Source organism: Onychomys torridus, chromosome 17, assembly GCF_903995425.1.
Source record: "Onychomys torridus chromosome 17, mOncTor1.1, whole genome shotgun sequence".
Classification (NCBI taxonomy): Eukaryota; Metazoa; Chordata; class Mammalia; order Rodentia; family Cricetidae; genus Onychomys; species Onychomys torridus.
In genome coordinates this window covers 63,878,229-63,903,523 of record NC_050459.1, presented here as the reverse complement: position 1 = coordinate 63,903,523, position 25,295 = coordinate 63,878,229, and the positions used below count along the sequence as shown (strand labels likewise).

Below are 25,295 nucleotides of genomic sequence, written 5' to 3'. Positions count from 1 at the left end.
TAGGGCGGGGCCATACCACTGGGCCAGCGGAGGCAGGAAATCGGGGCTGGTCCCGGGCAGCGCGCAGCCCTGTCCCTGTCTCGGCTCTGCTGCGCATTCACCACCCCACCCCCTGCCCCCCGGGCCTCGCCATGGACACTAAGGAGACAGGTAGGGGGGTGGAGACCGGGGGGCCTCCCTCCACTGCTCCTCAGCTCCTAACCCAGGGAGCCCCACTTACCCATGAGCTACCTGGCAGCCGGGAAAGAGGTACTGGAACCGGAAGGACATGGGGAGGTCTTCGCATCTTGGAGACCCCCGAAGCGCACAGGAGGAGACTCCAGCCCCCAGCCCTCCGAGTGTCCTGCAGATCCAGCACCCCGGATGCCTGGGGGAAGGGGCCCAGGAAGGGGAAGTGGCCGCTTCTGCTTCTGATTACACGATGAATGGGGGCAGGGTGTCACAGCCAGGATCTTTGCAGGGCGCCCCGGGGGCATCAGGCTAGGGGCGGTGGCAGAATTGTGACTAGGTCTGGGTTATGTTTTCAGATGTCTTTGTGTGTGTCGAGTGTCATTCAGTCCTGTCCCTCGGGGTTTCAGCTGTACTCGGGTGTGTTTATGCCGCAGGCTAAGTGTCTGTGCGTCCCACGTACATATCCATCTGTCTACCCTAGGGTCCATGTGGCTTCAAGCCAGTCTTCTACTTCGGCATTTGTGTGTCAGCTGCATATGTTTTCTTGTTTTGCTTATGTGTCCGTGCCTGTGTGGATGTCTCTGTGACTGTGAGCAACCACTGCTCTGATTTTGTCTGGGTCCATCTGTCTGATCCAAAATGACCCCACCGAAACTCATTGTCCCATCCCACACTTAGGCCAAAACTCACTCAAGTCTCTGTTTTTCTCTCTCTCTCTTCCACCTTGCTTGAGAGTGGCTGAGGTGCATGCAGATTGCTTTTCTACCACCGTGGATGGAAGAGACAGCAGTTGGCTCATGTTTCCTTACACTTCCCTCCCCCAGAGTTAACCCCAGCTCCTGAGGGCAGGAAGAGGTACAGTGACATCTTCCAGAGCCTGGACAACCTTGAGATATCATTGGGGAACGTGTGAGTCTGAGCCTGTCGCCAAATCTAGCCAAGCTCCCTATCTGCTGCCCTACATCTGTACACACTGACTTCCACCTCCTGAGCCTAAGATAGGACCCTCCCAAACACCTTCTGGCATTCTAGATACACAGGTGTTTGGATATAAAGTGGTCGTGAGGCGCGCACACACACACACACACATATACACGCACAACCTCATGATCCCTTAAAATGGTTGAAATAACTATAACCCCACTCTGTGAACCCCTAAATTACCTAAGGCCCTTCAAGCCCTTCCTCGTCCTGTTTTTAGAAGAAGACCTCACCTGGGGATGTGGCTGAGTAGTAGGTCAAGTGCATAACATCCTGCCTGTATCACAAAAGGGGAAAGCGGAGTTGGGGGTTCAATTGGTAAAATGCTTGTCTGGCATACACAAAGCCTGGTTTCCGTCCATAGTACTGCACAAACCAACCATGGTGATGTTGCATCCATGTAATTCCCACACTTTCGAAGTGGAGGCAGAGAATCAGGCCCACACAGTGAGTTGAAGGCCTGCCTGGATACATGAGCTTCTGTCTCAGAACAAACAAACCACAGCCTCACCTGCCTCCCTTAAATCCTCAGATCACACCTTCTAAATCACAGATAATATCAAAGACTGTGTCTCCCCTTTCTCCTTCAACTGTCCTACCATCCCCAGAACTCTTCCCCAACAAAGGACAGTCTGGGCAGAAATGGCTTCCTCATATGCTCAAACACCTACTCCCCATTCCACCCCCCAGGGCTTTTGACCCCCTGGCTGGAGATCTTGTACTCAGAGAAGACCTGGAGCCTGAGAAGATTGCCACAGTCACAGTGGTGAATGAGGAGGTAGGGACAGGATCAGGGTCCTCAGTGAGGCCAGCCCTGGCTTGCTCCTCCTGAGTGTTGTCTCTTATCCTCTTACCCAGAGCAGTGAAGCCAGCTGTTGGAGTGATCCCTCCCCAGAGGGTCCTGGACCCCTCAGAGGTAGGAGAGGATTTCAGACAAGGATGGGAGTGGGTAGAGGAGGTCATTTCTTCACCAAGGCATCACCAACCCTGTTCTGTGCCAGGTTCAGGGAACAGGGCAGGGCCCACAATGCCCCTGTCCTAAAGTATTCCCCAGTTTTGTGCAGAGAATCTGTAAATTACGGGGATTTAGGGATCCATGAACGTGTGGAATAGAAGCCATGGGTCTGGTCTCGGGGTGCAGGGAAGGCTTCCTTCCACAGGAGGGCTGGGCTCAGGGGTTTCCCTATGTGTCCCAGAGGAAGAACTAGATTTGCGACTCATTCGGACCAAGGGTGGTGTGGATGCTGCCCTGGAGTATGCCAAGGCATGGAGCCGATATGCCAAGGAGCTGCTGGCCTGGATTGACAAGAGAGCCAACTATGGTGAGGCTTCCTTCTGCTCAGCCCCTGATGGCAAGCAGGACCCAAACCTCAGCTGCCTGCAGGACCCAAATGCCACTGTTCTTCCTCCCTCAGAGCTCGAGTTTGCTAAGAGTATCATGAAGATCGCTGAGGCCGGCAAGGTGTCCATTCTCCAGCAGGTACCAGACCTTCCCAGAACCCAGCCCCTCCCATCACGTCCTCTATCCTTCTCTGTTCAGTTCCTGAACCAGCCCTGCACTCCACCCCAGAGCCAAATGCCACTCCAGTACATCTACACCTTGTTTCTGGAGCATGACCTCAGCCTGGGAGCCCTGGCCATGGAAACGCTGGCCCAGCAGAAGAGAGATTACCACCAGGTAAGCATATCCCCCTACCACCATCCCTGCAAGTGCCACTCAAGAGGAAGCTGGAGCCCAGAGATACTCAGGATCTTGTCAAAGTTCCTGCACTGAGATTCAAACCCAGATTCCCATGAGACGGCAACACACACACACATACATACACACACACACGCACACACACACACACACACACATACACACACACACGCACACACACACGCACACACACATACACACACACGCATACGCACACACACACACGCATACACACACACATACATACACACACACACGCACACACACATACATACACACACACACGCACACACACATACATACACACACGCACGCACACACACATACACACATACGCACACACGCATACACGCACATACATACACACACGCACACACACGCGCACACACACATACACACACGCATACGCGCACACACACACGCATACACACACACATACATACACACACACGCACACACACACACACACACACACACATGCATACGCACACACACACATACACACACACATGCATACGCACACACACACATACACACACACATGCATACGCACACACGCATACACACACATACATACACACACGCACACACACACACGCATACACACACACACACACACACACACACACACACACACACACACGCATACGCACACACACACACCCATACACACATACATACACACGCGCGCACACACACACGCATACACACACACACACACACACACACGCATACGCACACACACACACGCATACACACATACATACACACACGCACACACACACACGCATACACACACATACATACACACACACGCACACACACACACATACACACACATACATACACACACGCACACACACACACATACATACACACACGCGCACACACACACACACACACACACACACGCACACACACACACACACACACACACACACACACAATGGTGCTTTCATTTGAGAGGAGGGATGATGTGAGGATGCTAGGGAAGTTTCTACCAGCAGAACTATATCTCCAGCCCCAAATTTAAAAAAATTTCAACTTAGGAATGCCAGTTTCATAGGGCATAGTGGTACACACCTTTAGTCCTAGTACTTGAGAGGCAAAGGTAGGTAGATCTCTGAGTTCCAGACCAGCCTGATCTACATAGTGAGTTCTAGAACAGCCTGAGCTACATATGAGACTGTTCTAAACGAAGCAAAGAGAAATACTGATTTCAAGCTTGGCACAGTGGTGCACACCTTTAATTTCAACACTGGGAAACTGAAGGCAGGCAAGAATCTCTGAGGTGGTGGCCAGCCAAGGCCTCATAGTAAGACCCAGCTTAAAAAAATAAAAAAAAAAAGATTGGTTTCAGGGCTGGTGAGGGCCAGTGAGATGGCTCAGAAGGTAAAAGGCGCTTGCTGCCTGAGGACTGAGTTCAATCTCTGAAACCCACATAGAGGTAGAAGGAGAGCTCCAACTTCATAATGCTATCCTCTACCCTCCACACACAAGCCGTGACGTGTATGCCCATGGACACACATAATAACAATCAATCAACCAATCGACTTTTAAAAAAGAAGGGCTGAAGATATAGCACAATAGTAGAATTAGTTAACACATGCAAACCATGGTTCAATCCCCAGTAGCAAACAAAAACAAAAACAAAAACAAAACAAAGAGGGAACCCATAGAGTTGGCTCAGCAGGTGAAGATGCTTGCTACCAAGCTGGCAATGTAAGTTGGTCCCTGGAACCCATTTGGAGGAAGGAGAAACACTAACTCCCACAAACTGTCTTATGACCTCACATATGCTGGCATGAATGTGTCCCCACACATAAATAAACACAAAATAAATAAGTAAAAATTTAAAAGGGGGCTGAAGAGATGCCTCAGAGTTTAGTGGGGCAGGAAACAACGAATGGGGAGTACTGAAGCTGTTTCTCCATTCCCCATCCTCCACTCTGCAGCCTCTAGCAGCCAAAAGGATGGAAATTGAAAAGTGGAGGAAGGAATTCAAGGAGCAGTGGCTGAAGGAGCAGAAACGCATGGTAAGGCCCTGCGCAGGTAGGCCCTGCACCAGAGTGGAGGCCTCTGCAGACGGCAGACGGAGGGCTTATTCAGGTCCTCTCGTTGCCTCCAAGAATGAGGCAGTGCAGGCACTGCGGCGCGCCCAGCTCCAATACATTCAACGCAGAGAAGACCTGTGGGCACGTTCCCAGGGGTCCCCTGAGGACCCTCCTCCCCAGGCGTCTGCCGGATCCAGCAAGCAGCAGGAGCGTAGACGGCGCTCCCGAGAGGAAGCACAGGCCAAGGTGGAGCCCTTTTACCAAGAACCCCTAACATCTGCCTACTTTCCTCTCCCCAACTCCAGTCCACTTAAGCCATCTCTGCCTTGGTTTCCCCAGGCACAAGAGGCAGAGGCTCTATACCAGGCCTGTGTTCGGGAGGCCAATACCCGCCAGCAGGATCTGGAGACCACCAAGCAGCGGATAGTGTCACATGTACGCAAGCTGGTATTGCAAGGAGACGAAGTGCTTAGGCGGGTAAGGCCCTTCCCCACGGTCACCCTTGGTTCATTGCACTTGAGTAAATAAATACTCCGTCCCTCTGTCCCTAATCCATCTCTGAGGCCCCAGGACACCATCATTAGTGCAGGCCCCATACCCTAATGACACCCCCTTACAGCCTACCAGTGTGACAGAGCCTGTTCTCAAACACTGGCCTTGCTTTTTGCTAAGTGTTAGGCCACACCATACCCCAGCAGTCCAGGTCCAGTCTTCTTAGATTATGCATAGCTCCATTCTTGCAGGTGACTCTGGGCCTGTTTGAGCTGCGAGGGTCTCAAGCAGAGAGAGGACCTCGCGCTTTCTCTGCTCTGGCTGAGTGCTGTGCGCCCTTTGAGCCCGGCCAGCGTTACCAGGAGTTTGTGCGGGCACTGCAACCTGGGGCCCCACCACCGCCATCTCCTGCCTTCTGCTTCCAGGAGTTCACACCTGTGGTGCACAGGTGGGCCCTAGGGCTGGGCTTGGAGTAATATATGTATTAATATACGTTTTCGTATATGTATATAATATGCTTTGATTATGTTCACCTCTGTTACCCTCTCTTGCTCCCTTCCACCCCGGCTGAATCCCTTACTCTCTCAACTAGTCCCCATTTCTTTAATGTCTTCAGGATTTTTGTTTTGTTTTCTCTGTGTAGCCCTGGCTGCCCTCTGTAGACCATGTTGGCCTCCAACTCACAGAGATCCACCTGCCTCTGCCTCCTGAGTGCTGGGATTAAAGGCATGCACCACCATTGCCAGGCCCTGGGATATTTTTGAAACAGGGTCTTTCTATGTAGCTCTTGTTGTCCTGGAACTCTCTTAGTGTCTTGTTATTTAAAGAATTATTTCTATTTAGATGTATGTGTATATGCCACCTATATGCAGGTACCCTCAGAGACCAGAAGAGAGCATCAGATCCTATGGAGGTGGACTTAGAGGCAGTTGTGAGCCACATATGTGGGTGCGGGGAACTTAGCTTGGGTTCTGGAACAGCAGCCAAACACTCATAGCCACTGAGCCACCTATCCAGCCCCTTCCTGTGTTTATTTGCTTTGAAATGGGTCAATGGTTTTCTTTAGGAGTACTTACAGGATCATGGGGAACTTTTGATGAACTACCCCAGTCTTAGGGTGGTGGGGCTATAAGATGGCCCTGGACACCAGAGCTTGCAAACCTTTGGAGTTGGGACCCAGTTGCTGTCACCCAGGCCATCTTCCTGGGGACCAGGCTATCAAATCTCTTTCTCTCAGTTCTCCTCAGGACACAAAAAAAAAGTTTTCAGGGCCCCTACATGCAAGGCTGGAGGAGGGTTCCTCTGCGCCTGGCCCTTGGGACGATACCAGCTTAGGCAGCCAGGGTAAGTTCATGGGGGCCTGGTGGGTGTAAGACCTGGACTTGGGCCAGCCTAACTAACCTATTCTCACCCAGGGATGCCAGGCCCCACTCCAGGCAGTGATGTGGACAGTGTAGGTGGTGGTCATGAATCCCAGTCTCTGGATTCCCCTACTTCCAGCCCAGGTGAATTTAGGACCTGACCCTTCCCTGCCCACACACACCTGTACCCTCTACCATTTGCCCTCAGCTCCTAGCCAAGCACTGACCTTCAATCTTCACTAGACCTTTTGTCCTCTGATCTGTCCCACATCCCTGATCCTCAAGTGCTGGTCCACTGTCTTGGTGGAAGTTTCCTCTAAGCCACCAGACAAGGGTCTGGCCCGTCCCTGGACTTAGCCTCTCGTCTCTGACCCTCTCTCTCAAAGTTATCTCTGGGTATTTTTGGAAGCACTAAAAACCAAACCTGCCTCCTAGACTTAACCTGTCCCATGACCACCATAATGACCCTACCTCTGTGCCCCCTGACCCCAGGTGCTGGCACTCGGAGGCTTGTGAAGGCATCGTCTACAGGCACTGAGTCCTCTGATGACTTTGAGGAGCGAGACCCTGGTAAAGCTCAACATCTGTAGGCAGGTGGGCTCACAGGGACAAGAGGGTGGCTCTGACAGCCCTGACCTCCCTCCTTGCAGATCTGGGGGATGGGATGGAGAACGGACTAGGCAGCCCCTTCAGGAAGTGGACACTGTCCACAGCCGCTCAGACCCACCGGCTACGGCGACTGCGTGGCCCAGCCAAGTGCAGAGAATGTGAAGCCTTCATGGTCAGCGGGACAGAGTGTGAAGAGGTATGGCCTGGACTGGAGACCTAATGGCCTCTGCTGACTTTCACCAAACACACTGACCCAGTCCCTGCAGCCCTTTTGCTCTAGGACCTACCTTTGTCTGATGACCTCTCTCAATCTTGATGTTTGTTTATTTATCTTCCTGCATGTGAGTCCTGGGGATCGTTGTCGTTGTCAGGTTTGGCTGCAAGCACCTTTAACTGCTGAACCATCTCACTGGTCAGGTCTAACATCTCTTAGCTTTCTCCATCCCTGGCTTTCTTGATGATCTTCTTCTCCCCTGCTGACAACCTTCTTGTCCTCAGCTAGCCCCTAACCCTGTGACCTTGCCCCCAGTGCTTTTTGACCTGTCACAAGCGCTGCCTGGAGACCCTCCTCATCCTTTGTGGACATCGGCGGCTTCCAGCCCGGACTCCTCTCTTTGGGGTTGACTTCCTACAGCTCCCCAGAGATTTCCCTGAGGAGGTTCCCTTTGTGGTTACCCGATGCACAGCTGAGATAGAGCACCGTGCCCTTGGCCTACAGGTAGGTGCCATCTTCATTCTGGATTGTCACCACAAGTGATCTGTCCCCACTGATGGCCAGATCGGAAACAAGGTATTCCTTACTCTGCAGGGCATCTATCGGGTCAGCGGGTCTCGAGTGCGCGTGGAGCGGCTCTGCCAGGCCTTTGAGAATGGCCGAGCACTGGTTGAACTGTCGGGAAATTCTCCTCATGATATCACCAGTGTCCTCAAGCGATTTCTTCAGGAGGTACGTGACTCCAGGCCTGAGATGGTGGGCAGGAGCCATGCAGCCTCTGGCTCAGGACCCTCATCAGCCCACCCACATCCCTGTCCCCACCAGCTCACTGACCCTGTGGTCCCCTTCCACTTCTACGACGCCTTCATCTCTCTGGCAAAGACCCTGCATGCAGACCCTGGGGACAACCCTGGGACCCCCAGCCCCAGCCCTGAGGTTATCCGCTCGCTGAAGACCCTCTTGGTGCAGTTGCCTGACGCTAACTACAGCACCCTGCGGCACCTGGTGGCCCATCTGTTCAGGTGTGCATGGGTCCCTAAGCTTTGAATCATGACCCTCTTTCCCTAGACATGTAAGTGTTTACCTATGTGGCTCATATTAACCTCTGACCTTTAATATTTCTTCTGAGTTCAGAACCCTGTATACCCATGATACTATCCATGTGAACTAACTGGTCTCAAACAGTGACCAAAGACTACTTCCTGTGGCCAAGTCACCAGGCTAGCCTACAGGCCCTACCCTTCTCCTCCAGCTCCCTGCTTGACCCTTCTCCCCACACCATCCTCAGGGTAGCAGCTCGGTTTGAAGAAAACAAGATGTCTGCCAACAACTTGGGAATTGTGTTTGGGCCTACGCTGCTGCGGCCACCAGATGGACCCAGGGCCCCCAGTGCCAGTCCCATGGCCTGTCTGCTGGACTCCAGTCACCAGGCTCAGCTTGTTGAGTTCCTTCTTGTGCACTATGAGCAGATCTTTGGAATGGATGAGCTTCCTCTGGCCTCTGAGCCCCTGACCCAAGACCCTGGCCTGGCTCTTGCGCTCCTCAAATCCACTTCCCAGCACTCAGCCCCACTTCTTGCCCAAGACACACAGTCCCTGACCATAGCCTCAGACTCCAGCCCAGACCCTAAACACCACAGTGCCCTGGAGAAGTGTCCTGAGGTCACACCTCCTGAGGTAGGAGCCTGCTTACCCCACAGATGTGGGAAGGGGCTTGTCTGTGTTTAATTCCTGTTCTCTTGCACAACTCAACATTGAATCCAGGGCCTGGTATGTGTTAGGTGTGTGCTTACCACTGAGTCACACTCCCAGCTTTCTTTACTCCTATTTCTTTTGTATTTTTAAAAGCATTTATTGAGAGAGAGAGAGAGAGAGAGAGAGAGAGAGAGAGAGAGAGAGAGAGAATGTAGGCACACACAAGTCATAGCATGAGCATGAAGGCCAGAGGACAGCCTGTCCTTCTACCACATGGGTCCTAGGGATCTAGGGATGGAATTTAGTTTCTTTTATCTTTCTTTTTCTTTTTTTTTTTTTTTTTTTTTTTGGTTTTTCAAGACAGGGTTTCTCTGTGTAGCTTTGTGCCTTTCCTGGAACTCACTTGGTAGCCCAGGCTGGCCTCAAACTCACAGAGATCTGCCTGCCTCTGCCTCCCAAGTGCTGGGATTAAAGGCGTGCGCCACCACTGCCTGGCGGAATTTAGTTTCTTAAACTTGACAGCAAGTACGTTTACCCACTGAAACATCTCCCCAGCCCAAATTTCTTTTATTACATTTATTTATTTATTTAGTTAGTTATTTAGTTAGTTATTTAGTTAGTTAGTTAGTTGTTGTGGGGGTGGGGGTCTCATGGAAGTCAGAGAAAACTTAGGAGAGTCAGTTCTCCTCTAGCATATAGGTCCTGGAAATTGAAATTGCCAAGCTTGGTGGCAAATGCCTTTACCTACTCAACCTCCTTTAGTTTGCCAGGTTGGCCTTGAACTCATGCTGCAAGCCAAGGTGACCTTGAGTTTATTGACACAGTTGCCTTGTTTTTCTTTTTTTTAAATGTGCATTGGGGTTTTGCCTGCATGTATGTCTGTGAGGGTGTCAGATCCCCTGGAACTGGAGTTACAGACAGTTTTGAGCTGCCATGTGGTTGCTGGGAATTGAACTCGGGTCCTCTGGAAGAGCAGCCAGTGCTCTTAACTACTGAGCCATCTCTCCAGCCCTAACACACTTGCCTTTTTGCTTTTTTTTTTTTTTTTTTTTTGAGCTGAGGATCGAACCCAGGGCCTTGAGCTTGCTAGGCAAGTGCTCTACCACTGAGCTAAGTCCTCACCTCCACATTTGCCTTTTTATTGTACTGTTTTATTTGATTTTGAGATAGGGTCTTTCTCTCTGATCTTCCTGCCAGCAGGTGAACTCCTCCTTTCTGGGCATCTTCTTTTCTCTTTAAAATTTACCTATTAGGCTGGGTCGTGGTGCCACGCACCTTTAATCACAGCACTTGGGAAGCAGAGACAGATAGATCTCTGGGAGTTCAAGGCCAGCCTGTTCTACATATCGAGTTTAAGGACAGTCAGAGCTTCATAACAAAGAGACCCTGTCTCCAAAAAAAAAAAAAGGAAAAAGAAAAGTATTTATGCTGGGTGGTAGCACACACCTTTAATCCAGCACTCGGCAGGCAGATCTCTGAGTTCAAGGCTAGCCTGGTCTACAGCATGAGTTTCGGGACAGTCAGGACTGTTACATAGAGAAACCCTGTCTCAAAAAACAGAGAGAGAGAGAGAGAGGGAGAGAGAGAGAGAGAGAGATATGAAGGGAGGGAGGGAGGGACGGAGGAAACTTACTGACTTAGTGTGTAGAGGCCAGAGGACAAGTTTCAGAACCAGCCCTTTTTCCAGCCTCGTCTCTGCCATGCTTTACACTCCAGGCTAGCTGACCAGTGGGTGCTTCCCAGCTCACCATAGAAGAACTGGTGCTGTGGGTGTTTACCCCCAATCCAGCTTTTTAAAAGACATATTTTTGTATTTAGTGGGAGAGGCACACAGGCATAGGTCAGAAGAAAACTTGCAGGAACCAGTTCTTTCCTTCTACCAAGTAGGGTCTAGAGATCAAACTCGCCGTCAGGTCTGCTGGAGGTCACCTTCACCCACAGAGCCATCTTACCAGTCCTCTTTGGCTTTGTGGTTGTGAACGAGGATGTCTCAGTCAGTGCTTTACCCACTGAGCCATTTCACCTCCCCCCTTTAAAATTTCTCCCACTCACTCTAGTCTGACTTGTACCAGCTGCAGAGGTAAACATTGGGTAGTAGAATAAATGACTGGACCAGCTCTGCTGTCAGCACAGTCAGCACCAGACATTTCAAATCTGTCAGTGAAATAGATAGGCATTCAAAGACCTCCTCTTGGTGTCTGATCCAAGAGGAAAAAGACCAAAAGTAAATATGCAGCATTACATGGTCCCATGGAGAAAAGAGGATGGAATAAGGGATGCCCCATGGTGAGGTCTAGAGGACTTTGTAGCAGGGAATATAATATGGGCAAGTCTTATGGAAAGGTGGATTTGAGCAAAGACTAGCATGGCATGGAGGTGGAAAGAGGCATGGGCAAATCTGGGGAAGGGTGTACCAGGCAGTGGGAACAGCGGGTGCAAAGGCCTTGGGGTGGGAGCTTGCATGCTGTATGCAGTCCTGTAGTGAGTAAGGAAACAGGAAGGAAGCAAGGACCAGGCTGCAAATGGATCTCAGTGACAAAGTTCTCATCTAGCATGTGTACGGTTTGGGGTTTGATTCCGAGCACTGGGAAAGAAGGTTAGCCAGATGCTCTGCTAGCTGCCATGAGCACAGAGTGTGAGCAACAGATGAGCACTGGCTATGTACAGACAGTGTGTATTGAGACAAGGTCACCCACTGAACTTGCAGCATTTCAGCTAGGCTGGCATGCCCATGAGCTCCCAGGACCCCTGCCTCCAACCCATAAAATAGTAGTTGTAAGCACTCCCAGCCATGCCTGACATTTTACAAGGACGCCAGAGATTCAAACTTGAGTCTTCACACTTGCACAGTAAACCCTCTGACCCACCGAGCCACCCCACAGACCTTGAAACAGGGATTTTACTGTTGGGAGTCATATTTTGGGTTTCTTCCTGTAGATTGCAACTCTGCAGAGGGACCGAAGGGAGGAGAAGGAGGTGGAAAACACCAGAGATGGGGCAGGGGAAGGTGAGTGCCCTGGGGAGCTCTCTCTTTGCCCCAGGGTTGCTTGGCTGACAGGTCACCCCTGGGGGTACATTGTGAGAACTTGGGGATGCTTAGCATTCATCACTCCACAGGGTCCACCCACAACCCTGAGGACTTGCTCCTGGGAACACAATCACGGGGCCACTTCAGCCGCCAGCCAGTGAAGTATTCCCGGGGAGGTGTACGGCCAGTCACTCATCAACTGTCCAGCTTGGCTCTGGTGGCTTCCAAGCTGTGTGAGGAGACTCCTGTCACTGTCTCAACAGTGTCCAGAGGTAGTTTGAGGGGACGAAGCCTGGGCCCTGCTGCTGCCTCCCCTGAAGGCAGCCCCCTGCGCCGGAATCCTCTGCCCAAGCACTTTGAGATCACCCAGGAGACGGCCCGGCTACTCTCCAAGCTGGACAGTGAGTCTGTGTCCAGGGCCACCTGTTGTGCTGACGCTGAGCCTGAGGAATCTGAGGAGCATCTCTGATCACCCACCATTCTGTGGGACCCAGGACTGAGTTGATGGCCCTATATATCTACCTACCTGCCCCACCTGGTGACCATACCAAGTCAGTGGGTTGTGTGGATAGATGAGGTTACCAGAGAGATGGGTAAAGAAGACCACCCATCTTTGGGAAATCCTAAAACAATTGGTTGCTGTCTCAACATCTCCCTGCCAGAGGAGGTTAAAACAGCAAGGCAACACAGGTGATTCAGGATCAATACTCAATGGTCAGTACGGGTCCAAAGGTCCTTGGGGTCTACCCTAGTCTCTGACCTCTGAGACAGAAGTCTGACTACTTTGATCATCATGGCTCCTGGCCCTGCTGCCTCTCGCCTCCTTGGTGGGTGTAGTTCAGCTCTGTCACCCTCTGTCATGTCTTTCTTTCATTGTTTTGTTCGTTTGTTTGTTTGTTTGTTTGTTTTGAGACACTGTCTCATGTAGCTCTGGCTGGTCTGGAACTCCCTATGTTAACCAGATTGTTATAGAACTCATAGAAATACTCTGCTTCCCATGTGCTGGCCGAGTCAGGGTTCTTACAACCTCTGAACAAACCCATGTCCTGCCAAGGGTGAGATGGCTGAGCACCATGGTGCTTGCTACAAAACCTCACCCATCCCAGCTGGATCTTCCAGTCCTTGTGGTGGAAGGAGGGAGTCAATTACTGCAAAATGTCTGACCTCTACACATAAACAGGCACGCGCTCAAACAAAATTAAATTTTGATTTCAAGAAGAGTCCCCTGTTCAGTGGTGGCACACACATTTAATTCCAGCACTCAGGAGGCAGAGGCAGGTGCATCTCTGAGTTCAAGGCAGCCTGGTCTGTAGAATTAGTCCCAGGACAGCCAGAACCACAGAGAAACTGTCTCGAAAAATAAAAAATAAAAAATCCTGTTACGTTCTTGCACATCTCTCTTTGCTAGGGAAGGATGACAAAGATGAGGTCACCAGTAAGAGTAGTGTCTTTTACCCCTTTATTACTGACTGACCTGATGAACCAAGGCTTCTAAAAGCCAGCCTCTGAAACCCACAGGCAATCAGCTCAGGGCCTGGAGCCCCAGATGAGTCACTCAGGCCCTGCCAGAGAGCTCTGTGTCCCTGATCCGGTTCTACACAATCAAATACAACCCGGTGCAGATAATCGGGACAATGGGGCTGTGTGCTACGGACGGGGGAGGCCAGGGGAGGAGGCTGCAGGCCAGAGCCAGCGGCAGGCTGAGGGGAGACCATGGGGAGCCAGGGTGGCACACAGGGTCTGGGTCGCTTGCTGGTGTCACGGCAATAGTAGGGCGGGGGTCCAGCCGCCAGCTTGACCACGGCAGGGCGGGGCTTGCAGCTCGGTACAGGATTGGACAGGAACAGGGGGCGCCCCAGAGGCCACCTCTGAGGATCTTTCCAGCTGCCAGGTGACTCAGCCCCAAAGGCGCGAAAGGGCAAGCACGTGAGGTGCGCGGGAAGGGGGGAGGGACGGAGTGGAAGGGGTGTCCCAAGGGGGAATACAGGGCTGTGGAGAGGAGGTGGGACTGCCGCAGTTTCAGAAGACCGTGGGGGTGGTACGCTCTAGGGGCGGGACACTCCCCAGGGGCCAAGAGCTGGAGCAGGTAGGGGCGTGGCCTTAGGGCCCGCCTCTCCCACCTCCTCCGCCCGGGGCTCCAAGCACACCGGACGCAGCTGCGCAACCGCCCCATCGCAGGGCCATGGGTCTTAGTCCTGTCTCGACCCCTGCGAGTCCGCCCCATCTGCCGCTTGACTAGAGGCCCAGGTAAGATGAGCACCGACCAGACCAGGGTGGGTGCAGGCTTCCAGAGAGAGTGAGGCGCACCCCTTCTCCACAACCCTTCCTCTAGCCTAGAGTTGTCTGCAACACCCTCTTTTGTCCCGGAGGCCTAGGACCAAAAGGCCTCCGTCCCACCCCGAAATGGCCAGCTTCCAGAGCTCTTGAACGGAATCCTGCCCGTAACTCAACTTCTGGGGCGGTTTGTCTACTCTGCTCAAGCTAAGTCACCTCTGTGCTTTGGCACTGCCCTCCAGGTGCTGACTAGGAACCTGGCTCTGGTGTGCACACGCCCCCTGGCCTCCGCACTGTGCAAGGACCCTGGCACCAGTGTGATCTTCAAGCTGGCCCTGCAGCTCACACCCCTTTGTACTGCCCCAGCCAACCCTCCCACAACCCTCAGAAACCACAGGTGTCCAGTCTGGTCGCAGATTGGTGGCACGAGGACACAAGGCCCCGAATTGCAATGTAGATGCGTTGGCTGTGGGTTCTTCCTATTTTAAAAAAGAAAAACAAAAAAACAGAAAAACCCTGCTGATCAGAGATCCTTTTAAAAATTGTCATGGCAGCATTCAGCAGAGGCAAGCGGATCTCTGTGATTTTAAGGCCAGCCTGGTCTCATAGGGAGTTCTAGGCCAGATGGGATACATAGTGAGACCCTGCTTTATGAGTAGATAAACAGAGCTTGTGAATTTTAGGTCACTCTGGCTCTCACTACAGACACCTTGCTCAGAGGGCCTCTGAGTCTGTGGGTTGCACTCACCCAATCTCGATCCTCGTCTCTGACCACTGCCTGTTCCTGCCTCCCTTGACTTCTCTCCTTCCGTATCCACAGGTGGTCATCATGGGTCAGTGCTACTACAATGAGACCATCGGCTTTTTCTATAATAACAGTGGCAAGGAGCTCAGCCTTCACTGGCGCCCCAAGGATGTGGTGGTGGTGGCTCTGGGACTGACAGTCAGTGTACTGGTGTTGCTCACCAATCTGCTGGTTATTGCAGCCATCGCCTCCAATCGACGCTTCCACCAGCCCATATACTACCTGCTTGGCAACTTGGCTGCTGCTGACCTCTTCGCCGGTGTGGCCTACCTCTTCCTCATGTTCCATACTGGCCCGCAAACCGCCAGGCTCTCCATCAAAGGCTGGTTCCTAAGACAGGGCCTGCTGGACACCAGCCTGACGGCATCAGTGGCCACACTGCTGGCCATCGCTGTAGAACGGCACCGTAGTGTGATGGCTGTGCAGCTACACAGCCGCCTGCCCCGGGGCCGTGTGGTCACACTCATTGTGGGTGTGTGGGTGGCTGCACTGGGCCTAGGGTTGCTGCCTGCACACTTCTGGCACTGCCTCTGTGACTTGGACAGTTGCTCACGAATGGTGCCCCTGTTCAGCCGCTCCTACCTGGCTGTGTGGGCCCTGTCCAGCCTGCTCGTCTTCCTGCTCATGGTAGCTGTCTACACACGCATTTTCCTCTATGTGCGTAGACGGGTGGAACGCATGGCGGAGCATGTCAGCTGCCATCCCCGCTACCGAGAGACGACACTCAGCCTAGTCAAGACTGTTGTCATCATCCTGGGTGAGTGGGTGCTCTGACAGCAGCTTCATGGACCCTACCGCCATAGGACCCTGGGAAACTGAGGAAGTGGCCTGATATTGCAGGAAGGGAGGGGATGTTCTCCAGGGAGATGGTCTTCAATGTAAGGGAAAGGAAAAGAGAACAGAAGATGAACAGCCAGTGGCAGGACCAGGCAAAGCCTCCAAAGAGGAGTAGATGCCCCTTCAGCCAGCCTACACAGAGGTGTTTGTTTTTGTTCTTTGAGACAGGGTCTCTCTACGTAGCCCTGGCTATCCTAGAACTCACTCTGTGGACCAGGCTGGCCTCAAACTCACACAGATCTGCCTGTCTCTACCTCCCGAGTGCTGGCATTAAAAATGTGCACCACCACACCAGACATTTTTTTTTTTTCCTGGTTTTTTTTTTTAGACAGGGTTTCTCTGTGTAGCTTTGGAGCCTGTCTGGGAACTCAGTCTGTAGACCAGGCTGGCCTCGAACTCACAGAGATCCACCTGCCCCTGCCTCCTGAGTGCTGGGATTAAAGGTGTGCACCACCACTGCCTGGCTGGTTATTTTTTAGTGCAGGGTTTCATGGAGTCTAGGCTGACCTTAACTCTATGTAGCTAAGGCAGGCCCTGAAGCCCTCCTTGACCCTCTGTGTCTACTTCCCTGGGTTGATAGACTGGTGCCACCACACCTGGCTCCCCTTTGGAGTTTAATTATTCTTTTTGGGGGTTAGAAAATGGCTTGGTGATTAGGAGCACTTTCTGTTCTTCCAGAGGGCCCAAGTTCAATTCCCAATACCCACATTAGACAGCTCATAACCACCTGCAATTCTAGCTCCAGGAGATCTGATGCCCTTTCTAGCCTTCAGGACAGTACCCACATGTGTCTGGCTACACTCATACACACATACACACACATGTAAATAAAATAAATTTTTGGGTTTTTAGGGGTTTTTTTTTTGTTTGTTTTTGAGACAGGGTTTCTCTGTGTATCTTTGTGCCTTTCCTGGAACTCACTTGGTAGCCCAGGCTGGCCTCGAACTCACAGAGATCCACCTGCCTCTGCCTTCCGAGTGCTGGGATTAAAGGTGTGCACCAACTCCACCCAGCAATAAAATAATTTTTTTTGACATTTATTTTGTGTATGTATGCACAGATGTCTGTACACATGTACTTCAGTGTGGAGGTCTGAGGACAATGTCTGGGAATTAGTTTTCTTCTTACTCCACGTGGGTTCTGGGAATTGAATTTGAGTCCTCAGTCTTAGCAATAAGTCCCTCTTTGGGACTTTTAGCATAGGAGGAAATCTATTCCTGGTCCAGGATTGATTTTCCCCAGTGATTCCTGGCCCACTATTCTGTAACCAGCCTGTCCCATGATGAACTCCTGTCCCATCCTTTAGTGAACAAATCTATAGAAGGTTCCAGGGCCCTGGGCTACTTTACCCCAGTTAGGAAAGGAATGCCTCTGGCAGGCAAACTAGAGAAAAGTGTCTCCCCCTTCTAGCAGTTCTGTCCCTACAGGGAGCTTGTGTGGTGTATGCCTGAGGAGCTTGTGTGGTGTATGCCTGAGGAGCTTGTGTGGTGTATGCCTGAGCACAGAGCGGCTCAGACAAGTCTTCTGGTGGCTCACCATCGTCAACCCCACCCCCACCCCACCACCCCACTCCCGCCTCTGTCCTGCAGGGGCATTTGTGGTGTGCTGGACACCAGGCCAGGTGGTGCTGCTCCTGGATGGTCTGGACTGTAAATCCTGCAATGTCCTGGCTGTGGAGAAGTACTTCCTGCTCCTGGCTGAGGCCAACTCACTAGTCAACGCAGCAGTGTACTCCTGCCGAGATGCCGAGATGCGCCGGACCTTCCGCCGCCTCCTCTGCTGCATGTGCCTCCGCTGGTCCAACCACAAATCTGCCCGGTGCTCGTCTTCTGCCCAGATGGGTGCCAGCACCCGAATTATGCTTCCTGAGAATGGCCACCCACTGATGGACTCCACCCTTTAGCTTCCTTGGACTGAGGCAGGAGATGGGCAGCCAGAGCATTGTCTGTCTGCACCCCATGACCACTTGTAGTTCTCCTGACTCCGTCCGGCCCAGCAGACGCATGGCCCCTCCATACTCCCTAGGCCCACAGATCTGCCTGCCTCTGGGCACAGGGATTTGGGGACATCTCCATGCACATGGGAGAGCATCCAAAGGGGCTTGGCAATCTGACTCTCAATCATCTCAGGTTTTAGTTGTTTGGTTTTTTTAACAGACATTTTCATATTTTACTGAATATCTCTGGTATGTCCTGTGGACTGGTTCTTCCTACGTGGTGCTGTAGGTGTTCAGGGTGGAAGAGGCAAGAGCTGTCCCAGGCCACACAACCCACTGTTAGAGGCTATAGGTGTGATGTCTTCCTGAGGCTAGTTTGTGTTTGTTTTTTTGAGACAGTATTTCATGTAGCCTAGGCTGACCTTGAACTTACTGTATAGCTGAGGATGGCCTTGAATTCCACCTCCCAAATGCTGGTACTAAAGCTGACTCCTTGGGAGTGTTGAGCAGCCTCTGAAGGCTCACCTGCCTCCATTAGCATGGAGGGACCACATTGTACAGGGCAAACCTTTCCACTCTGAGGCTGCCAGGGTTGTTTTGTTGGATGGTTGTTTTGTTGTTGTTGTTGTTATTTTTTTCGAGACAGGGTTTCTCTGTATAGCTCTGCTCCTTTCCTGGATCTCACTCTGTAGCCCAGGCTGGCCTCGAACTCACAAAGATTCACCTGCCTCTGCCTCCCTAGTGCTGGGATTAAAGGTGTGCGCCACCACCGCCCGGCGGTTGGTTGTTTTGTTATTAATTCAGACAGTCTGTCCCTGTGTCCAGGAATTATCTATCATGGCTCAGAGCTGTCGAGAATTATTCAACATGGAATCCCCTGGCCCTGATCTCATTCCTATTCTGCACCCACCCTCCACCCCCCATCCAGCCACCTTTTCTTTTCTTTTCTTTTCTTTTTTTTTGAGGCCTAGCCTTGAACTTGCATCTGTCCTGCCTGCGAATCCTGTGTTCTAGGGGTAGAGCTGTGCACTACCATCCAGGCTGCTGTCTCTTCCTAGAGTCTTGTGTCTGTTTCTTTCTGTTGACTGTCCTGTCTCCCTCTTCAAGAACCCAGGGTGAGTTCTGGTTTGTTTGTTTGTTTGTTTTGTTTTTTGAGACAGGGCTTCTCTGTGTAGCTTTGCTCCTTTCCTGGATCTCACTCTGTAGCCCAGGCTGGCCTCGAACTCACAAAGATTCACCTTCCTCTGCCTCCCAAGTGCTGGGATTAAAGGCGTGCGCCACTACTGCCCGAGTTCTGGTTTTTGTAAGCCTTTTCCTTCAACCTGTCACCCCCCAGTATTGTTGTTGTTGTTGTTATTATTATTATTATTATTATTATTATTATTATTATTATTATTATTATTTTGAGACACAAGATCTCACAACATAGCTCAGGCCATCCTAGAATCCACTGTGTAGCTCAGCTCTCAGCTGTCTTCCTGCCTCTGCTTCCTGGTGCTGGGATGACAAGCCTGAGACAGCATGTGGAGATGGAGCCAGTGTCTGACTACACAGCTTGGAAATGACACAGACATGCCAAGAGAGACAGACAACTCCCTGAGGAAGGGGCTTCCATGTCCCATGGAGCCTGGAATTAAGTCACAAGCTTACCTGGACTTTCTACTCCTTAGTCTCCCAAGGCCCCAGATATGCCAGGCCTGAGATGAGCCCTGTCTTTGCCCAGAGAAGCCCCTGGCAGTCAGTGTGGACCGTGAGCATGGTTCCCTGCCCCATCTCACCAGAGTAGTCAGAGTTATAGTCTCACTTTGGATCACATGAGGAGCAACAGCAGGAATTTGAACCTCTGCCTTATCTGAGGCCAAATTCTTCAGGCATTAAAGCATCCATTTCCAAAGAACTGAGAACGTCTCTGTCTCTACAGTAAATGTTCTCTGTTTCCCCTGCTGGGACCTTGCACACACTAGGCAGTTCTCCACCACAGAGCTCTGTCACAGAAACCATTTCCAAAGGGAAAATGCTCATCCCTGCCTCCGTGAGGACACAGACTGAGCTGAGGGGCAGGGTGGTTCTTGATCCAATGTGGGCAGTGTGCACCTACAGCCAGAGTCTCTCAAGGTGATAACCCAGGAACTGCCAGGTGTCCATGAAGGACCCTGTCCCCACTTCCATGGAGTTCCAGGCCTGCTAGACCTGTGTCACTTTGGATATTGAGGCAGCCAGTCAAATCCTCTGGGACCCCCTGATGGCCTCCAGAGGTCAGCTCTCTCTCCTGTACTTAGGTCTGTCCTTCATCATCATTGTCCAGGTTGTGTTGAGGGACTTTTCAGCTTTTTTTTTTCTTTCCTTCTTCCACTTTATAAGTGTTATATTTTTTGTTTCTTTTTGTTTGTTTGTTTGTTTGTTTGTTTGTTTGAGACAGGGTCTCTCAATGTAGTCCTGGCTGTCCTGGAACTCGATCTGTAGACAAGGCTGGCTTCGATCTTATAGATCCACCTGCCTCTGCCTTCTGAGAGCTGGGATTAGAGAGTGCCTAGCTGTATGCATATGTTTGCACAAATGTGGGTGTTCTTGTACCTTTGTGTGCATGTGGAGGTTTGTGTCAGGAAGCTCAGTGAAGCAGGGCCTTTCAGTCCAACCCAGACTGTCTCACTGGGAAGCTGTCCTGGGGAGTCCTTTGTCACTGTCCTTCAAGGCTGGAATTCTGTCACTCCACCCCTGCATTTATGTGGATTTTTGCAGTTCTGAACTCTAGTCTTCACACTTTAACTGCTTATCCTTCCCCTCCCCCAGCCCAGCTTGACCTCTTCTCTGCTGGGTGACATCAGGTTTTTGTCTTTTTAGGCCATTGGAATTTACAGTGCTTTTGCTTCCCACCAAATCAGGCCTGTGCAGTGCAGTGCCACTGGCTGACACTTTGTACAGGGCCACCACTCTCGCCCCCTTCAAAGGTTCTGTTACTTCCTGTTGCTGGGGCCAAGCCTATGGTTTCCTTCACCAGACGGTTTCCCTCGTCCTTTGCATTTCTTGCTGGGTGCCCTCAGGTCTCACAATCCCCCACCAGCTGCTTAACAGAACAAAGATGATGGGCTTTCCAGCCCTGCCTCACTGAGCCTTCATCTGAATTCTGTCTCAGATCAAACAGATTCTGGGAGGTCCTGTGACTTTGCAGAGAGATTTCTGTCCCTTTTTCGTTCTTTTGAGGAGTCTGTTGTCATGCCATGAGAGTTCTGTCTCACTTGGGGTATGCCCAAGAGTAGGCATTCCCTTTTTTAGATACATACTAGCTTTTGCTAGACCTGGAATGCTGGGGTTGGAAGGAATGAACAGGCCTAAGATAAGCAGGTAAAGGTGCTTTCTGCCAAGCCTGTAACATGAGTTCAATCCCTGGGCCCATACAGTAGGAAAGCACCAAGTCCTGAGAGTTGTTTTCTGACCTCCACACGTGCACATCTGCGCCAACATACACACACGACAGAATTTTTAAAAGAACAGATAGGTTGAGGTCAGTCCTAAACTGGATTTTGCTAAAACAATTTACAGAGCTGACTTAGTGGAGAAAAGTGCTCGGCCCTAGCTTCCTTCCAGCCGTCTACACATATCTACACATTTCATCTGGCCCCTCAGCCAGATATAAGGGGAATAGAGGAAACAGTTCTGGGGACCAGCTGGAAGGGACTATGTCTAAGGAGCACAGTAAGGGACCCCACAGGGGCCCAGGATTGTGGGGAATAGTTGTATAGCTATCCCTCTAGGTTGGATATGGCCTCTGCCATGCTGACTCAGCAGCTGTGTTCACAGAGACCCTCACAGGACTGGACCACTAATGTGCTCTTGTAGAAAGGAGACATGGGACCCCTCTCCTCACAATGAGTGTGAGTAACACACTTCAGTGCTGTAGCTGCCCATGCTCCTGTAACCTCAATAAAGTCCCTGGTTCACAAAACTGGACGTGAAGGAAATTGTTTCTTTGGTCAGGCTACCCTCTTATCAGGGGTGGCTCCCCCCAGAAAAAGTCACATGACAGGGACATTGAGGCTCTGAGATCTGAAGAGTTCTGAGAAAGGTATGGAGGGCCCTCAGGACTGGTGGGAAGGACTGAAAAAAGGAGCCAGAATTTTGAGGAGCCTGGGACTCAGGTATGGGAGGCCCTGAGGAAGAGGCAGGACTGGGGAGTGGGAAACTGGGAGAGCCGAGTTCTGAGGAAGTAGCTGAGGTGATGCAGGACATGGAAGGGAGCAGCAGGAGCTCCAGGGCATTTCAGCTACTAGTACATTTGATATCAGCTTGGGCTAGATGAGACGCTGTCTCAACAAGTTGAAAAACTAGGAAACAGGTGTAGTTCAGTTGGAACAGTGGTTGCCTGCTGTTCATGAAGCCCTGCATTTCATTCCTATCACCACACAAATAGGACCCTGTGGCGCACATCAGGCATTCCAGCACTTAGGAGGTGGAAGCAGAAAACCAGAAGCTTGATTCATGCTCCTCTAGCAAATTCAGTCAGTTTTCATTACATAACAAATTTGAGGCCAGGCTGGGCTACATGAGACTCTGTCTCAAGTTATTTATTTTTTAGACAAGGTCTCTGTTCATAGCCCAGACTGTACTGAAACTCACTTGTAGACCAGGCTGGCCTCGAAATCACAGAGATATGTTTCTTCTCTAAAGCTGGGATTAAAGGCATGTGCCACCATGTTCACCCACAAATTTTTGAAAAGTTCTGAGAAAGTGGAGGTGGTGAGGATGCAGGCCTCTGAAGAACGAAACTCAGAGATTGGGGGCTGGGGTGGGTTGGGGAGGGCTGCAAAGAACCTGGGCCCTGTGAAGAAGTGGGAACCTGAGCTGACCCGGGGACCAGAGAGAAGGCAGAAGCACTGGAACACCCAAGGAGTGTGAGCCTCTGATGGGGACTGCCGCCATAAAGTGCACCCGACTGAAGCAAATGCCGTCGTTACTAAGTCTCGGTGGCAGTTGAGAAGGCTAGTTTCTAACCAGTTGCTGGGAAAGCGGAACAGTGCGTGGGGTTGGTGACAGCGCCCGCGGGGGTGTGCCCTGGGGGGAGGATGCAGAAGGGAGCCCCTGTTTCCTAGACAACTCTCAACCGGTTCCTCAGCATCCGTTGAAAAGACTGTTTAGGGCGCGGGAGGCGGGAGAGAGCGGTGCACCCCGCCGATTGGTGAAAGGCGCCTGTAAGGCGTTCCCGTGGGCGGTACGCAGCGGCGATTGGCTAGTGGGCGTGAGGGGGCGTGGCGCTGGGTCTGCGGCGGTTGGCTGCTGCGCACGCGCGAGAACTCTGGGCAGGACCTGTCCCTCCGCGCTGCCCGGCCCTTCGCCCATGGCTGCCCCGCTGCGTCCCGTGCCGCCGCAGTCCGCCCCGCGCCGCCGGGCGCCCGCAGCTCCACTGGGCCGTGACACGAGCGACGTCCTGCAGCAGATCATGGCCATCACCGACCAGAGCCTGGACGAGGCTCAGGCCAGGTGCGGCGCCCAGGCAGGGAGGTAACAGGCGGAGGCGGGGTGAGGATGGGGACAGGTGTGGCAGAGCTTGGAGTGATGGACAGGCGGGGCGGGCTCTGGCCAGAGGGCGTGAAGGATGGCTTCGTGAGGAAAGGGGGTGAGGGCTCAGCCCTGGGAACACGAGACTTTGGAAGGGTAAGTGATCTAGTTATCTGTTATTGGCCGGGGCGAGGACCGCAAGTTTGCAAGGCACACATCACAGTTGAAGAGAAGCGACTCAGGAGCTGAACTAGGGTGATTTGATGAAGGATCCGTTGAGAACTTTCAGAAACGGATACGGGGAGCTGTGTGTACCCGAGGGTACCATCCTCCTCCTCCTCCTCCCCCTTTTCCTCTTCGCCCTCCTCCTCCTCCCCTTCTTCCTCCTCCTCCCTTTCTCAGGCTTTCTCTGTGTATGTAGCCCAGGCTGTCCTAGAACTCGCCCTGTAGCCCAGGCTGTCCTAGAACTCGCTCTGTAGACCAGGTTGGCCTCGAACTCAGAGATTCTCTTTCCTTTGCCTCCGGAGTGCGGATTTAAAGGTGGCTCGTGGTGGCGCATGCCTTTAATCCCAGCACTCGGGAGGCAGAGCCTGGCAAGTCACTGTGGGTTCGAGGCCAGCCTGATCTACAGAGTGAGTTCCAGGAAAGGCTCCAAAGCTACACAAAGAAATCCTGTTTCAAAAAACAAAAACCAACTGAAAGAAACAACAACAACAAATAAAGGTGTGTGCCACCATGCCTGGCTGGCATCCTTCTTTTTAACGTTTTTGGTTTTGTTTTTTAATATGTGTATGTGTGTGTGCCCCTGACATGTGTGTTGGAGACTCAAGATCTCTGAAAGAGTAACAAGTGCACTTAACCCCCATGTGATATCTCCAACATGAGTTAAGGCTGGCCTCAAACTCTCTATAGAATAAAAGATAACCTTGAACTCTTGATCATCCTGTCTTACCTCCAGAGTGAGAGGCATGTGCCACCCATTGACCACACCCCAAGGACTCTTTTTCGTTTTTGTTGTTTGTTTGCTTGCTTGCTTGCTTGTTTGGGATAGGATCTCATGTTTCCCAGGTTAGCCTGAAAATCACCAAATAGCTCAGTATATAGCCAAATGCTAGGATAACATGCATGCACCACCACAAATAGTTTAGGTAATGCTTGGGATTGAACACAGGGTTTTATGCATGCTAGGCAAGCATTCTACCAACTGAGCCCCAGCCCCAGCAATCAATAACCCATTTAAATTTTTTTTCTTTCATGTATGTGTGTCTAGGTGTATGTTTGGATGTGGTTTTGTGTGTATGTGCACAAATGAATAATCGCACAGTGTATGTGTGGTTTGAGGTGAGTATCAGCTGGCTTCCTTTGGCATGCTCTTTTTTTTTTTTTCATTTTGTTTGTGGAATGGAGGCATGTGCATGGAAGACATGGGACAGTCAGGTCTTTCCTTCCACTATGTGGTTCATGAGATCAAATTTGTGTTAAGGATCCTTGGAACTGGAGTTACAGATGGTTGTGAGTCACCATGTGGGTGCAGGAACCCAAACCCAGGGTTCACAAATGCTCTTGACCACTGACCATCTTGCCAGCCCCAGGACCCATTTTTAAAATGAACTTGACAAATACTAGATACTTACTATGTGAGGGTGC

General features: G+C 51.6%; 3 protein-coding genes across 8 annotated transcripts in view; all 3 read left to right on the top strand.

The window, feature by feature from the left end:
- Positions 1-31: 31 nt before the first annotated feature.
- Positions 32-13,215, top strand: LOC118569195 (GEM interacting protein). Of its 2 annotated transcripts, none has more exons than XM_036166932.1 (21): positions 32-150; positions 996-1,026; positions 1,843-1,930; positions 2,011-2,068; positions 2,349-2,474; positions 2,568-2,632; positions 2,723-2,830; positions 4,807-4,887; positions 4,981-5,151; positions 5,245-5,382; positions 5,649-5,845; positions 6,635-6,741; positions 6,813-6,902; positions 7,251-7,328; positions 7,409-7,563; positions 7,897-8,085; positions 8,176-8,313; positions 8,407-8,603; positions 8,870-9,257; positions 12,213-12,282; positions 12,393-13,215. In XM_036166932.1, exons 1-21 carry the CDS (start codon positions 132-134, stop codon positions 12,770-12,772), a joined length of 2,874 nt encoding a protein of 957 aa, XP_036022825.1. In that variant the 5' UTR covers positions 32-131; the 3' UTR covers positions 12,773-13,215. The 2 variants fall into 2 exon arrangements, with proteins under 2 accessions (XP_036022825.1, XP_036022824.1); XM_036166931.1 differs by having other exon boundaries at positions 996-1,080.
- Positions 13,216-14,209: 994 nt separating this feature from the next.
- Positions 14,210-18,578, top strand: Lpar2 (lysophosphatidic acid receptor 2). 2 transcript variants are annotated; one of them, XM_036166781.1, is made up of 3 exons: positions 14,210-14,234; positions 15,398-16,139; positions 17,809-18,578. In XM_036166781.1, exons 2-3 carry the CDS (start codon positions 15,407-15,409, stop codon positions 18,120-18,122), a joined length of 1,047 nt encoding a protein of 348 aa, XP_036022674.1. In that variant the 5' UTR covers positions 14,210-14,234; positions 15,398-15,406; the 3' UTR covers positions 18,123-18,578. The 2 variants fall into 2 exon arrangements, with proteins under 2 accessions (XP_036022674.1, XP_036022673.1); XM_036166780.1 differs by lacking the exon at positions 14,210-14,234 and adding an exon at positions 14,407-14,550.
- A 4,832-nt stretch (positions 18,579-23,410) lies between these two features.
- Pbx4 (PBX homeobox 4) overlaps positions 23,411-25,295 on the top strand; it is a 39,921-nt gene continuing 38,036 nt past the window's right edge. For 3 of the 4 annotated variants that reach the window (XM_036166925.1, XM_036166924.1, XM_036166921.1), the window contains exon 1: positions 23,440-23,651. In XM_036166925.1, coding sequence (XP_036022818.1) covers positions 23,488-23,651 — 164 coding nt within the window. In that variant the 5' untranslated portion in view covers positions 23,440-23,487. Of the gene's footprint in view, positions 23,652-25,295 lie in introns of all 4 variants that reach the window. The other variant, XM_036166923.1, reaches the window with a different exon arrangement.

Coding starts and splice junctions, on each gene's coding strand:
- LOC118569195 (XM_036166931.1), top strand. Junction 2,069..2,348: donor GGGTCCTGGACCCCTCAGAG/GTAGGAGAGGAT, acceptor TATGTGTCCCAG/AGGAAGAACTAGATTTGCGA. Junction 12,283..12,392: donor CAGAGATGGGGCAGGGGAAG/GTGAGTGCCCTG, acceptor ATCACTCCACAG/GGTCCACCCACAACCCTGAG.
- Lpar2 (XM_036166781.1), top strand. CDS start 15,407: ATGGGTCAGTGCTACTACAATGAGACCATCGGCTTTTTCTATAATAAC. Junction 16,140..17,808: donor GACTGTTGTCATCATCCTGG/GTGAGTGGGTGC, acceptor TCTGTCCTGCAG/GGGCATTTGTGGTGTGCTGG.